Raw genomic sequence first — 16,571 nt, forward strand, 5'->3', positions numbered from 1 at the left:
ACTCACCACACACTCACCACACCCCACAACTGCCTCACCCTACACTCACCTCACCCCACAATTGCCTCACCCCACACTTCCTTCGCCCCACTCCCCACTTGCCTCACTCTACACTCACCCCACACTTTCCACACCCCACACTTCCCTCACCTCATACTTCCCTGGCCCCACACATCCCTCACCCCACACATCCCTCACCCCACACATCTCTCACCCCACACTTCCCTCACCTCACACTTCCCTTACCCCACACATTCCTTACCCCACTCCACCCAAAAGGCGAGATGCATAAGATAGTCCGCAACCCAATCATACTACAAACATGCACATACATTGTTTCTGTAGTCAGTCTGCATATGAATTACTGTGGATCAGTGTTTTCTAACCTTTTTAGCCATGAATGAATGTAAACATCTCCATACTTGGTACAGAAATATTATTAAATTGATGCACTGATGCAAAATATTTTATATTTAAACAAGAAACTCAGGCCAGCCGAGAAACATAGTCCTTCCAGCATGTCCTGGGTCTTCCTTTGGGTCTCCTTCCGGTGGGACGTGTGTGGAACACCTCACCAGGGAGGCATCCAGGAGGCATCCTAACAAGATGCCTGAGCCACCTCAACTGGCTCCTCTCAACATGGAGAAGCAGCGGCTCTACTCTGAGTCCCTCCCGGATGACCGAGCTTCTCACCCTATCTCTAAAGGAGAGCCCAGACACCCTGCGGAGAAAAATTATTTTGGCCGCTTGTGGCTGAGATCTCGCTCTTTCGGGTCAACCCAAAGCTCATGACCATAGATGAGGGTAGGAACGTAGATCGATCTGTGAATTGAGAGCTTCGCCTTTTGACTCAGCTCTCTCTTCAACACGACAGACCTGTACAGCGCCCGCTTCACTGCAGACGCTGCACCTATCCGCCTATCGATCTTACACTCCATTTTCCCCTCATTCGTGAACAAGACCCCAAGATACTTGAACTCCTCCACTTGGGGCAGGACCTCCTCCCTGACCCGGTGAGGGCACTCTACCCTTTTCCGGCTCAAGACCATGACCTCGGATTTGGAGGAACTGATCTTCATCCCGGCAGCACGGTGGCGCAACTGGTAGAGCTGCTGCCTCTCAGCGAGCAGGTCCTTGGTTCAAACCCCGGTCCAGGGGCCTTCTGGGTGGAGTTTGCATGTTCTCTCCGTGCATGCGTGGGTTTTCTCCGGGTACTCCGGTTTCCTCCCACAGACCAAAAACATGCATGTTAGGCTGATTGGTAACTCTAAATTGTCCCTAGGTGTGAATGAGAGAGTGAATGGTTGTTTGTCTCGTTTGTCTCTATGTGGCCCTGTGATGGACTTGCGACCCGTCCAGGGTGTACCCTGCCCCTCGCACAGTGATTGCTGGACATGGGCACCGGCGACCCCCGTGACCCAAAATGGAATAAACGGGTAAAGAAAATGGATGGATGGATGGATGGATGGATCTTCATCCCGGCTGTGTTGCACTCGGCTGCGAACCGCTCCAACAAAAGCTCTAGATCACGATCTGATGAATCCAATAAGACCACATCATCTGCAAAAAGCAGAGACGCGATCCTAAGGCCACCAAAATGGATCCCCTCAACACCTTGGCTGTGCCTAGAAATTCTGTCCATAAAAGTTATGAACAGAATCGGTGCCAAAGGGCAATCTTGGCGGAGTTCAACTCTCACTGGGAACAAGCCCAACTTACTGTTGGCAATGTGGACCAGCCTCTGACACCGGTCATACAGGGACCTAACAGCCCATATCAAAGGGCCTGGTACCCCATACTCCCAGAGTACCCTCCACAGGGTTTCCCGAGGGACGCGGTTGAACGCCTTCTCCAAGTCCACAAAGCACGTGTAGGTTGGGCAAACTCCCACGCACCCTCCAGGACCCTGCTGAGAGTGTAGAGCTGGTCCAGTGTTCCACGACCAGGACGAAAACCGCACTGCTCCTCCTGAATCCGAGGTTCGACTATCCGACGAACCCTCCTCTCCAGAACCCCCGAATAGACCTTACCAGGGAGGCTTAAGAGCGTGATTCCCCTGTAGTTGGAACACACTCTACGGTCCCCCTTTTTGAATAGGGGGACCACCAACCCGGTCTGCCAATCCAGGGGAACTTCCCCCGATGTCCACGCAATATTGCAGAGTCGCGTAAGCCAAAGCAACCCTACAACATCCAGAGCCTTAAGGAACTCTGGGCGAATCTCATCCACCCCCGGGGCCCTGCCACCGATTTAAAGTCAACAAAAAGATTTAATATTTTAACACATTTACAGCAAGTTGCTGTAACAGAAAGTGCATTTTTTCTAATTTAATACTCTATACATTATAACGATGCCAGAAGTTATTTGCATTCTACAAAAAATGTAATTCAGAGAATGAGGAGAATTAGAAGTAAAAGCTTGTCTTTTTATAAAAACTTTATAAAAGTTCATGTAAACAAAGGTGAGACAACTAAATGTACTGATTTTTATGATCACTCAACCTACTGGGATCCAAATACATGCTTTTATTTCAGATTAGAGTAATTAAACTTTTTTCTTTTTTTTTTTTTTAACAAATACAGTTCAGACAGTAGGGCTTCATAGCTCAGTGGTTAATTTTAATTAAAGAGGTATAAACTGTGTTGTTGTTTTTTTGTTTGTCTTTATAAAAGTTTGGCATTTTGTTTTGTCCTAAAATGTGAAAACACTGATAAACACTGATAATTCAATTCAGTTTAATTCAGTTTATAGCTTTAAGTCCCAACAGAAGTCGTCTCAGGTCACTGAACAGAAACATTCACATATATTATAAAAAAAAAAACAATTAGTAAATTTCTCTATCTGAGGAAGCAGCAGATTGTGTTGAACCTTCACTTCATCACAGTCTCCCATCCTGAGCAAGCACAAATGAGACGGTGGAAAGGAAAAACTCCCTTTTAACAGGAATAAACTTCCAACAACCAGAATGATAAATCTCAACAGTTTATTTTAGTCATGTAATTTTAGGAAGTAACAAACTCATTCTAAATATCCATCCATCTATTTAGTGTGAGAATAGGCAAATTGGTTTTTGTGACTGTAAAGATTGCTGATCCCAGACTTTGAGGTTATCTGTACTGTGCATCATTTAGTAAAAACAATATTATTTATGGAAAGACATTGCCTCCTCAGCCTGTTGGGTTAAACGTGTCAGCACATCAGTGTGGGCAGATCTCTGAGTCGAGTCAGGCTCTGCAGCTGTGCCCAGGGCCTGTCATTATCTGTGCAACGTGTCATCACTCTGAACTGTTCTGCAGATGTTCCCCGCTTCACCGCACACTGGTGAGATTGATGGAGGAGGAGTGGCTCATATGGGGAAAGACAATTAGAAGCTTGGAGGACACGTGGTTACAATAAGGACAGATTATTCAATGTTTAGGGTGCACTGGGTTGTTTCTCTCTTCACATTTTCTTCATAATGGTACAAGCAGTGCTTCCCCTGCTGTTCTTCACCCTCTGCCTCCGTTATAAATCAGCTGTCTTTTGTTTGGTTTTTCTCTTTAGGAGTACAAAGTGTCCAGCTTTGAGCAGCGCCTGATCAGTGAGATCGAGTTCCGGCTAGAGCGCTCTCCGGTGGAGGAGTCGGATGATGATGTTCAGCACGATGAAGACTCCGCAGGCCAGGGGGTGGGGCCGTCATTTGACCAGAAGCTCAAACACTACAAAGTGTTCGAGGGCATGCCCGTCACTTTTTCCTGCAGTGTTAAAGGAGACCCCAAACCAAAGGTAAACAAGAACGCCTTCACTGAACAAAGCTGGGCATGAATATTTTTTAAGGGACAGGACACGTTGCTTTGGGGCTCTGCTGGTGGTGAACAGAATGTGTGTGTGTGTGTGTGTGTGGGGGGGGGGGGGGGTAAGTGCTATGTGTTGTCATCATTGTATGTTCTCATACAATGACAAAATTAATTATCTGCATTTAACCCACTGCACATGAGATACACCCAGGTGGAGCAGTGGGCAGCTATGTAAGCACATGGGGAGCAGTTAGGGATCAGGTGTTCTGCTCAGAGACACCACGACATGTGGGAATGGCTGAGAATTGAACCTGGGACTTTCGGGTCCCGAGTCGGATGCCCTGCCTCTACCCCATCTCGGCCCCCAAAAAGTGTGTGTGTGCGTGCGTGCATTTGTTTGTTGTGTTTGTTTGTGTTGTGATAAGGTGAGCTGGAACGCACTGCTTTGGTTTGTCTACCTTGCTAAGGACGTACTTATCAGACGATGACAGGGCATCGAAGATTAAACAAAGTTCTGCATTTTTGTTTCACAGGTTTACTGGTTCAAAGATGGCAAGCAGATCTCAAAGATGAGTGAGCACTACAGGATCAGCCGAGACCCAGATGGTACTTGCTCTCTGCACACTGCAGCAGCCTCACTGGATGATGACGGCAACTACACCGTCCTCGCAGCTAACCCAGACGTAAGACACAAACCAAGACACATCATGACAAAGACTAAAATCATCTTAGTTTAATGACACAGACACTTTTGCCAAACCCTAAAACAACTTTATGTGCAATCTTGTGCAATCAAGTAACACTCAGAGCATGTGCTGGGGATGATTCTCAGATACTACCACACATTTTAACTCAAAATTTGTAAATTGAGTTAAAGCCATTTTGTGTTTGGTTTGGTTGAATAGCTGTGACAACCATCTTGAGTCGAGTTTACAGTGCCTCAAAAGTAAATAGTTGTAGAAGTACATCTAATGACTCCATCATCCATCCATCCATCCATTATCTTTATCCGCTTCTTCCTTTTCGGGTCATGAGGGTCACTGGTGCCCATGTCCAGCAATCACTGTGTGAGAGGCAGGGGACACCCTGGACAGGTCTTCAGTCCATCACAGGGACACATAGAGACAAACGAGACAAACAACCATTCACTCTCTTACTCACACCTAGGGACAATTTAGAGTCACCATTCAGCCTAACATGCATGTTTTTGGTCTGTGGGAGGAAACTGGAGTACCTGGAGAAAACCCACGCATGCACGGAGAGAACATGCAAACTCCATCCAGAAAGCCCCCCACCCGCCGGTCAGGATTCAATCCGGCCACTTTCTCACTGAGAGGCGGCAGCTTTACCCACAGAGCCACCATGCCGTCCTACCCAGTTACTCAGTTTTCATCTAAATCTGTTTGGCGGTTCATTGGCTATTTTGCTAACACATACAGACCTGGACAAAAACATTTTGGCCCACCTGTTGATGGTGTGTGATAAAGAGCACAGGCCAGCAGGACAACAGAATCATACTGAGTTCATGGAGGAGAAAGACAAAGGCTTTGATTAAACCAGGAAATGACTAACGCCCTAAAGAAGTCAAGCGTTCACGTTCAACTTGCCATGTCTTATGTCTTCCTGTTTACTTGTGGCCTCTCATCACCTCTGTATTCTTGCTTGTCCTCCCGTTGCAGGGCAGGATTAGCTGCACTGGTAGGATGATGGTGCAGGCAGTAAACCAGCGCGGCCGCAGCCCCCGGATGGCACCTGGACACATGCGAAGGTGAGAGTCCACTGTAACCGAAAAGAAGGTGAACAAAATGTTGGGCATTATTTCAGTCAGGGCATCCAGCTGCTGGCTGGCACGTGTGCAACAAGCTGCACACCAGCTGCACGACTCGTGCTGCTGACATTCCTGCAGAGTCAAACACAAAATGCTACAGGAGGCTCCTCTTTACACAAATCACACTTCGTTCTCCATTAAGTTCAGGGAAGAGCAGCTGATTGTTGATAAGAGGGTCCAGCTGTACTCTGTGTTTTATTGCTTTGATGACCTCATATCAACAGTTCATGCATGCACAGACAGTAAAACATTATCAGACACTCTGATGGCACCTGAAGGAACATAAAAACTGTTCTCAACATGAACACTCCTTGATTAAACAAGAGCTCAGAACTGTTTTGAGTGAGAAGACATCCAGATAACAATCATTGTATCTCACTCTTCTTGGCTCACATGCAGGTGAGGAGCTCATGTCAGCTGATGTGAGGAGGAGTTATAAAAACTCCTGAAGGTCCAGAGCTGCTGGGATGAACTTTTAAGAAAGTTTTATTATTGCCAAAATAACCTTGTGATGCAAAATCAATGGTGATGTAAATGTTTCTAAAATCTTGTTCACAAAAACTGTTAAAAAAATTAAGAGTGGTGTCTGTTCGGTCTTTGACCCCCTCAGACTACGTGTTAAGTAATCAATTCAGTCCGAGACTCTATCAGTGTACCCAACAAAGTTGTCAGGTCCTTTGAACAGTTTCTCTTTGTTGAAATGTTCCATCTTTCATCCAAAAGACTTCATCAGTCCGAGGAGCCACAACAAACTCAGTCTTATAAATAACACCTTCACTTAGTGGATCAATCAGTTTGATGGTGCTCAGAGGGTTTCTGGAGTCCGCTCTCTCCCCCGCCTACTCGTTTGAGGCAGTCATGGCCAAAGTACTTCAAAATATCCTGATTCATGCTCAGTAATCCAGGTAGAAAACCCAGCAAAGTTAAGTCACTTGACTCATGATTCAACTTTGTTGGATTTTTCTACCTGAATTATTGAGCATGAACCTTGATACCTCTCAATGTACCAGAAGTTCAAATTTAATTCCAAGTCTGTCCCTCTGTCAGGCCCAGGTCCAGGTCCAGAGACAGTGGCGATGAGAACGACAACATCCAAGAGCGTCACTTCCGGCCCCACTTCCTGCAGGCACCTGGTGACCTCATCGTCCAGGAGGGCCGCTTGTGTCGGATGGACTGTAAGGTAATTAAACCATTAAACTGGATCAGCCTTGTGGAGGTGACCACGGTGCACTGTTAATGTAAAACAACCTTATTTAAACAGCCATCATGCTTAAATAATGGTCTTGAAATAAATATAAACTAATAAATATGATTAAGTAATGAAACTATTGTAATTTAAATCTGTTATCTTTAGCATCAAGCTGCTTCCACTGGTGAAAATAAAAGATGATATGGGGAGATTTTTGAGTTTTTCATCAGCATTCACAAAATATGTGTTAATCTAAAGGAACACTTAACCTGGAGAAATAGAAAATGATTGTGTAAAATGAGAACAGCAATTCTCTTTAGCCAAATAGACTTCCACTTAAAACAAAAAACATTTGAATAGTTCATCAGATTAAAATTGTACCTAATTTACGTGGCATCCTTCTGCCATGCTGCGTCTTGTAATAAAGTAAAGATGCTTTAAAAAATATCTGAGACATAACTGAGAAGGAAAAAGCTCAAAGCAATGACAAAAAATGTTAATCATAGGAGTACAGAAACCATTTGAGATCCACCCTTTAATTCAGTGTCTGGTCTGCTCCGAGCGAAGCTCAGTAGCTGCAGCTGCAGCTTCTTTAGGGAAAATAATCTCAAACTGGCAGAGAGGAGAAGTCTCATCAACGGTCTGAACAGAGAAAACAGATGTGACGTTTTTCAACAACTATAACAGCTGACTCATTTTCTCTTTTTGTTTACTCTGTCTTCTCTTCACAGGCCTGAACTGAATTTAAAACTTGAAAAACTGAGACATGCAACAAAAGTAAATGGATCAACAAATTCACTGTAAAATAAAAAAAGAGTTATGAGAGAGCCCACGATGTTGAAAACATTTATAACAAACCAGAATTCCTACACAGTTTTGAAAAGTCTGAAATTTGGTTTTAGTATTTTCCAGGTCTAAATAAATGCGTAAAAAAAAAGAACAGAGTATGGACTCTATGGGTTCCATGACTTTTGTTGCTATGTTTCTATTGCATTTTCTAAAAAAGTTTTTTTTTATGTTTGTTTATTTGTATGCAGGTTAACACAAAGTCAACAATGAATGAAAACACATATACAGAATGAGAAGAACCTATTTGACTCACTACAAAACCCCCAAAAATACTGAATCATGCAATAAGGGTACAAAATAAAGTAAGAAAAAGTGAAAAAGAAATATATTATTTAAAAAATACGAAAGAAATATAGTTAACAACATGGTAGAATATAACGGTGCACGTAGGATGAATTTGTATAAACAAGTATTTCACAGGTAGTAGGAGAGATCATATCTCTCTAGTTTTAGACTTCTTAAGTCTGAAGAAAGATAAAAGAAAGACTTAGAAGTCTTTCGGATGAAAGATGAAACGTTTTTACAATTTTTTGTTTTGTTTTTAAACCCGTCCAGAGGACCTGACTTAACTTTTTTTAGGTGTTCCAGGATAGTTTGATTCCAACAACTAAAGTTGTAAAATCACCTGAGTGAGTGACTCAAACAGGCTGTAAATGCACATGATAAGCTCTCAGGAATTGGTTTCTCAGATCATACTATTGGTTGGTTCTCTAATTATCTCTCAGATCGGAGGCAATGTGTTCAACATAATGGTAATTCTTCCAGTTATCTAACTGTTAACAATGGTGTACCACAAGGATCAGTCTTAAGACACACCCTCTTTACAATCTACATAGGTAATGTAGGTCAGATCATTCCTGATGAATCCTTACATTTCTATGCCAACAACATAGTTGTTTACTATCGAGCTAGAATGGTTGCTAAGATTTTCAAGCTTTTGTAATCTGCTTTTGATATCATCCAGTCAGATTTGTTCCATCTCAAATTGGTGCTAAATGTTGATAAAATCAAAGGGATGTTGTTTTAAAACAGGAAGTCTGTATCAGCAGTCCTTCCTTCTATTGTATCTACAAATGGTGTTCCTATTGAGTTGGTCGATTCTTATAAATATTTGGATATTGTGGTCGATTCACCTCTCTCTTTTAAGCCTCATGTCAAAACCTTGGTAAAGAAATTGAAAGTTAAACTGGGTTTCTTTTTCAGAAATAGATCCTGTCTAACTCTGAATGCTAGGAAACACCTTGTAACTGCAACTTTCCTTCTCTCCATTGGCTATGGAGACATTATTTACATGAACGCGCCTACAGGCACCTTGTAGATGTTGGATGCTGTCTATCACAGTGCGTGAAGATTCATAACTGGCTGTAACTACCGTACCCACCACTGCACCCTGTATTCACTGGTTAACTGGTCATTATTAACTTCACACAGACTCTCTCACTGGTACATTTTCATCTTTAAATCACTTCTTGGTCTGCTGCCTTCATACATCTCCTCCTACATGTCTCTGCGTGAGTGCAGCTACAGCGTGCGCTCTCAAGACATTATTACCTGCAGTGTTCCCTCAGTGCAGAATGAACTTGGCAAAAGGACCTTCTCCTACTCCACTCCTGTTTCCTGGAATATCTTGTAAAAAGATCTGAAGCTCTCGACCATGACATCTCTAAGTGGCTTTAAACATCTGTTAAGTTCCTGGCAAAAACCAATGCAGACATGTTCCTGTTATTAGTTTTCTTCATTGCTTTACAATCTAGTCCTCAATGACTATAGACCTGTTGCCCTGACATCCCACATCATGAAGGTCCTAGAGAGACTTCTGTTGGCCCACCTGACTAAACAAACAAGCACATATCAGGACCCACTGCAGTTTGCTTATCAGCGTGGACTTGTAGTTGAAGATGCCATCATACACCTGCTTCAGCAAACTCACTGTCATCTAGAAAAGGCAGACAGCCCTGTGAGAGTCATGTTCTTTGATTTCTCCAGTGCATTTAACACAATCCAGCCTGATTTGCTTTGTCAGAAACTCCAGAAGACTCAGGTGGAGACCTCAACAATCACCTGGATCAAAGTCTACCTGACAAACAGACCACAGTTTGTGAAACTGAAGGGTTGTGTGTCTAACTCTGTACACCTCAGATTTCCAGTACAAAATAGAATCCTGTCATCTGCAGAAATAGTCAGATGACTCTGCAGTGGTCAGGTGTATCAGAGATGGACAAGAAGCTGAGTTCAGAGAACTGGTGGACCACTTTGTGGCATGGTGTGGAAGCAATCATCTCATCTTGAATGTGAACAAAACAAAGGAGATGATTGTAGATTTCAGGAGTGTAATGAGAGATAATATGCGTCTGATATTATCCTTTATTTAAACGGATTCTTTCATTTTTCTGGACTGAGTACTATCGTGCCTTGAATGATTAAATGTGGACGGAAACGTGTTTAAATTTCTGGCTCACCAACAACAGTGAGCCGTTTAATTAAAAACGATTTAAAACACATCACACATTTACATTAATTGACAGATTGATTACAATTAACACAGCTTAATTAATGAGCTTTACAATGAGAAATCATACAGCCATGATTTCTTACTTGCAACTGAAATACAACAGACATTTCTGAAAATATCTGGATTAATTACTGGCAGATAGAAGAGTTTTAAAGATGGGGAAATGAAGTTTAAATGGAGAGAGATGGGTGAGGGAAGGTGTCTGTATAACCAGATCAGCACGCTCCTTTGGACGCAGCTTAACCCACGGTACACTCGCAAGTGAAGATCGACTCTTTTACCTTTGCAGACGATAGTTTCGGCTCCGGTGTAGAGTTTTCTTTCAACTCTTTTCAGCGTCTCCGTAAGAACAGCTGTGACCTCAGGAGTCGTGAGAGTACTTCGTTCAACAGCACGCTCACCTCCCAGGTGGACTCACATGAGCTGTGAGCCCGTCAGAGTTCCACTCAGATGTGGAAGATTCCATAATCCCCACGAGACTCGAAAGAACTCCCAACTAACTCCAGCACTTCAGAACTTTCGTTCGGTTCTGCTCTCAGAACTTTGGTTCATGTCTGGAACGTTGTTCAGCTTGGAACTTTGTTCTGCTCTGGAACTTGTTCTGCTTGGAACTAGGAAGTGTTGACCCTTTTAAAGAGGTCACTTCCGGTTCCTCTGAGAACTTCCTGATTGGTTGAACGAACCAACCGGGGTGTGGTTTTAGTGACGTCAGAGGTTATTACAAGTCAAGGAGACAGAGTAGATTGTTTTAAGAACAGACAGAAAGATGTTTTGAAGAAACAGAGACATTTAGGAGCCAGTCTCCTTCTATCTATCTGAGAGAGTTAAACATGACATTTCGTTCCGATAAACATGTTTTTGACCGTTCCTTCACTTTTGACCGACTCACTCCTTCTCATTTCAGACAGATGATCAAAAATGCATCATTACTCTTGTAACAGACATTAACTTGATTTCTACTTTGAATGAGGATTAAAAATCATTTATACTGTTTCACAGTTGATTTAAAATGAGTAGTTCACTTCAACATTTAAAAATGATTTGAACTAAACACACTTTGATTATCAAGATATTGTAAAATAGTAATGATAATGAAAAGAGAGTGTTCTTTCAAATGACCAGTGCAGGACACACTCAGAAAGTCTCTGGATGAGCTTAATTTGTGTTTCTGGACTCAAATCAATGAAATAACAGTTCCTGTTCCAGGAAGGCCCTCAGGGTCAGGTTTTTGACCTGAGGCTTAGTTCACTACAGGAGAAACAGGAACAGGTCCAACCCTATTTCTATCATGGGAGAAGAAGTGGAGGTGGTGGAGAAGTATAAATACCTTGAGGTTCACCTGGACAACAGACTGGACTGGAAATGCAACAGTGAAGTGTCTACAAGAAGGGACAGAGCAGACTGTACTTCTTGAGGAAGCTTAAGTCCTTCAATGTTTGCAGCAAGATGCTGCATATCTTCTATAAGTCTGTTGTAGAGAGTGTCATCTCTTCTGCCATCATCTGCTGGGGGAGCAGCACCAGAGCAAGTGACTTAAAAAAGATCAACAAGTTCATAAAGAAGGCTGGCTCAGTTCTGGGGACTCCTCTAGAACCTTTGGAGATGATTGTACAAAGAAGGATTCTTCATAACATGAAGAACATTATAGACAACCCTCAGCATCCTCTTCATCAGACTGTCATACAACAACAGAGTGTCTTCAGTCAGAGACTTCTACAGATCTGTTGTAAGACAGACCGCTACAAGAGATCCTTCCTGCCCACAGACATCATCATCTTTAACAACTCTTTAATGAAACCAGGGTGATGAGTTACAACATTTAATTTCCCTTTGGGATTAATAAAATATTTTTTTAATTGAATTGAACTGAACTGAATTGAATCACAAGTATACATTTACAGAAGGTTTGTGCGATATTCCAAGAAATGAAGCAAGGAGACATTTTTGGATTGAACATACGAAATAGGCTTACAACTATACCAAACATGAAAAGGAAGAAAAAGCTTGGAAAAGTCTTCCAGACAACATGGATGGAGGAAAACAAATTCACTTCATATTGCACCTGTTTCATTGTTTTCACTAAGTCCATACTGACCTCTGGAAACCAAGCACCATACAGACACAACTGTGAACCCCACATTACTTCTAATACTAGTTTTTTATATGATTGTATAATTGTAGATAATTAAACATAGAAATATTCAACTTTTATGTCAAACGGTGACCAAGTGGTGCTTCTTTTTAACAAAAGAACTTCATGGAACTAATAGAAGAGATAACAACTGCTGTTGATCAAAAACAGTATTGTGTTAGCGTTTTTGTGGATTTAAAAAAGGCCTTTGACACTACTGACCACACCATTCTCCTTGAAAAACTGAATAAATATGGCATTAGAGGATTGGCACTACAGGGGGTATCAAGTTATTTGAATAATAGGAGACAGTTTATACAGGTAAAGATGTAAGATCTGAATTTTGTGTTAATGGATGTGGAGTTCCTCAGGGCTCTGTGTTGGGACAAAGTTGTTAATTTTGTATGTGAATGATCTGGTTGATGTGTCAGGACTTTTGTGTTTTATTTGCAGATGATCCCACATTTTTTGTTTTGGGTGAAGATATTGAACGGATGTTAGAGATGATACAGGCAGAATTTGTAAAAATACAAACTTGGTTCCAACTTAAGTTATCATTTAATTTGGAAAAAACAAACTACATGATATTTAGTAATAGAAAAAAAATATTGAAATCCCATTTGAAATTGACAGTATTGAAATTCATAGTTAATGAAATAACATTTTGGGTGTCGTTATTGATGAGAAGCTGACATGGAAATCTCATGTAAATATCTAAGAATAAAAATAGCAAAATCAATTGCATTACTGTATAAAGTAAAATAGTTTTTGAATGATGAAGCTTTGTATATATTGTATAATGTAATGATTGTTCCATATTTAATCTATTGTATTGAAGTTTGGGGAAAAGCATGCAAAACAATTACAAACCCTATTTTTATTTTACAAAAAAAGCTATAAGAATTATTATTATGAAGTGCTATGGTCACCCAACATATATATTATTTCATCAGTTGAAATTATTAAAATTTTACGATTTGGTTGAAAATAGTATTTTACAAGTCATGTATAAAGCTCATAAAAAATATTACCCCCAAATATTCAATCAAAATTTGTTAAAAAATAATAAAAAAGAGAGTCAATATGACCTTAAGGGAATGGAAATGTTTGTAAAACCTCCATTTAGAACTGGTCTGAAGGAGCTGTGTTGTAATTCAGGGAACAGGATGTGGAATTGCTCTATCTCAATAAAAATTTCTAAAACAATTTATATGTTTAAAAAATTGATTAAGTTAAAATTGTTTAGAAAGTATGATACTATGTGAAGGATATCTAATATTTTTTGTTTGCACTTTGGAGATTGTTCAGCCCTAAGTTGTTGTTTGTTTGTAGGTTTTTTCTATTTTTTTAACTAAGGGGCAGATATAAGAATTTTCTTCTTTCTGCACCATTTTCATTCAATGTTTTTTTCTTTTTGATGAATTAGTTTTGTTCCTTTTAAATGAATGAATTAATAAAAATAAATTTTAAAATGTTTTAGCATCAGAAGAGCTCAAGAGTCTACAAACATTTTTGAAACTTAGCATCTAGAAAAGTCTGGAGTTTTCTAAAAGAAAATTGGCAGACGTTTGATCACAGATCATTTGTGGCTTACACAAGTTTCCATCCTGGAAATATCCTGACTAATAAGCATGTGTGGACTCACGTCCAGATAGCTTATCTCTTCATGGTCCTTCTGTGTTTCTATGAATGCTGCAGCACATTTGGACCTGTAATATAAGCTGTTTACTGTGGCACAGTTTCCAGGTGGGCAGGCTCCAACAGACTAGGTGTTGGGTTTCCGCCCCTCAGAAAGAGACGGGTTTTTCCTCTTTTCACTTTATTCCCATGACAAAGCACTGCAGGGAACTGGGCTCAGCCCTCAGAGGACACAAGCAAATATTTACTATTAAAAAAAAAAAAAGAGCACAAACTGCACAATCATGACTCCTTGAACAGGTCAGATGATTCACACAGTCACTGTTTTTCTTAATCCTCCTGCAGGTGAGTGGCCTTCCCACCCCTGACCTCATCTGGCAGCTGAACGAACAGACCATTCGCCCTGACTCTGCCCACAAGATGCTGGTGAGGGAAAACGGTGTGCACTCGCTCGTCATTGAGCCCGTGACGAGCCGTGACGCAGGCATCTACACCTGCATTGCCAGCAACCGAGCTGGCCAGAACTCATTCAACCTGGAGCTCATTGTTGCAGGTAAACACAAAGCTGCACTCAACAGCTCTCATGTTTTATTCTCATGGTGCAGCTCAGTAACAGACTCTCTCCCTCCCCCACAGCTAAAGAGATGCACAAGGCACCTTCATTCATTGAGAAGCTGCAGAACACGAGCGTTGCTGAGGGACATCCTGTGCGACTGGAGTGCCGGGTGGCTGGGGTTCCCCACCCACAGATCTTTTGGAAGAGGGAGAATGAGTCATTCACTCACAACACTGACAGAATCAGGTAAATCAGTCAGTTTTTTCAAGCTTTTCTCTATATTTACACCCAACCCCCAGATAATAAAGTAAATGCTCCTTTCCCAGCATGCACCAGGACAACTGCGGGTACCTGTGCATGATAATCCAGCCAGCTCTGAAAGAAGACGCCGGCTGGTACACCGTCTCTGCCAAGAACGATGCCGGCATCATATCTAGCACCGCTCGCCTCGACATTCACGGTACGTTCAAACTGCTCAGTGACTCCAACAGTATCTGTGTGGCGTTCACTGACCCCCCACACCTACCTTCATCATTTTATCCTCCTTTGTCCTCAGCTCAGTGGCAGCAGCCAAACCGCCCCAAGCCCAAGAAGGTGCGTCCCTCCACCAGTCGCTATGCCGCGCTGACGGAGCGAGGACTGGATGTGAAGGCGGCCTTCTTTCCTGACTCCAGCCCGCTGCAGCCTGACGGCCTGGTGGAAAGTGATGACCTGTAAAGTTTGCACACGGACCTACAACATCCCCGAAAGCTGCCCTTGATTCCAGCACTCCTGACACGCACTTAAAAACACAACAGGCTGAAACTCGTCTACCACTACTGAACCACAGGTACAAGAAGAAAGTGTCGGTGAGCCGAGGGCGACCAAGCAGCTTTGGTTTTCATACATTATAACCCCCCACTACACACACACACACACACACACACACACAACTATTATAGAACAAAACTCATCAAGTTGACCTGGAAAATGACTGAAGTGCTTACGATCAAAGATTTGTTCAGAAATACAAACTGCTGCCCAATAAAGTGCCTCTCATTTGTGTAAAGATGAAACGATGCAACATCGACTCACTGTGCATGTTCAAGTGGTGCCACGTGCACGGACTGTACCCGTAGGTAGCACTTTTCACCAGGATGTGTAGAGGACGGTTTGTGTGGCTCAGTACGGATGTATCGGCTCCGGTGATAGATTCAAGGTACTGGAAAAGTCCGGGCCATGTGAACCTTGCGATTCATGTAAGGAAGACGAAGGTCGTGTCTGAGCACAAGTTCCAGAAAGTTTGTCAGGAAGTGAAACGCAGGTTGAGAATAGAGGAACGTTGGTGATGATGGCTCATTTATTATCTTCTGTTTAACTTTTAGAGGAGTGAAATAAAAGTATTGTCACTCAAAGAAAAGTGCTGTGAACGTGTGTTTCTTACACACAACACAAACCTTTAGTTTTATTTTTGTATGAAAAACAGACGCTCAACAAACAAGACTTAAATTATATTTCTGGTCATTCAAGGATCCTGACTGGAAAATAAAAGTTTTAAAATGTATTTACTACCTTAAATTACTTCAGTTTAACACTTTTCTTCTTTGCATGTTACTTTTTGGACACTTGTATAGTGCCAAACATCTTTATCTGGATGTAGAAAAACACAACCAAAAATCAAAACATTTGCAAGTTTAAATATATTTATATATTATTTCTTTTTGTCTCTGTAGAAGTCATTTGTCTTTGTTTAGTGTTCATCAGCTGATCTTTCAGTGCTGGCACAGTTTGATGCCAATCAATGCCTGTTTATGGATTGTTATTTTATTTCAGAACTGTAATAAAATACAAACTCGAGAAATGGCGTGATTTTCTTTTCTTTTTCTAAATCTATGAGTCTTTCAAAACATGGAGCACCAAAACACTTTCAATTGAACAGAGCATGTTTAAAATCCTACAATTGTGGGGAAAGAAGGTTTTACATAACAAGACATAATCAAAATAATCAGGTTCTGAGACTTCGTGTCCAAACACTCAGCAGATTCCATCATGTCATGTTTTGTTGAACTAAAAGCCCAAACTCTGTAATGACCTTACAGTGAGGAAGATTATA

The 16,571-nt window shown here is 41.7% G+C and overlaps 1 protein-coding gene across 1 annotated transcript in view; it reads left to right on the forward strand.

Annotated features, from left to right (window-relative positions):
- Nucleotides 1-16,203, forward strand: part of LOC119407572 (palladin) — a 69,229-nt gene extending 53,026 nt beyond the window's left edge. Inside the window, exons 2-9 of the mRNA XM_037674393.1 lie at nt 3,544-3,765; nt 4,310-4,459; nt 5,456-5,544; nt 6,652-6,784; nt 14,269-14,476; nt 14,560-14,725; nt 14,806-14,939; nt 15,036-16,203. Of these exons, the coding sequence (XP_037530321.1) occupies nt 3,544-3,765; nt 4,310-4,459; nt 5,456-5,544; nt 6,652-6,784; nt 14,269-14,476; nt 14,560-14,725; nt 14,806-14,939; nt 15,036-15,196 (1,263 nt within the window). The 3' untranslated portion in view covers nt 15,197-16,203. The remainder of the gene's footprint in view (nt 1-3,543; nt 3,766-4,309; nt 4,460-5,455; nt 5,545-6,651; nt 6,785-14,268; nt 14,477-14,559; nt 14,726-14,805; nt 14,940-15,035) is intronic.
- Nucleotides 16,204-16,571: the final 368 nt, after the last annotated feature.

This window comes from Nematolebias whitei, chromosome 3 (genome assembly GCF_014905685.2).
Source record: "Nematolebias whitei isolate Nwh7 chromosome 3, NemWhi1, whole genome shotgun sequence".
Classification (NCBI taxonomy): domain Eukaryota; kingdom Metazoa; phylum Chordata; class Actinopteri; order Cyprinodontiformes; family Rivulidae; genus Nematolebias; species Nematolebias whitei.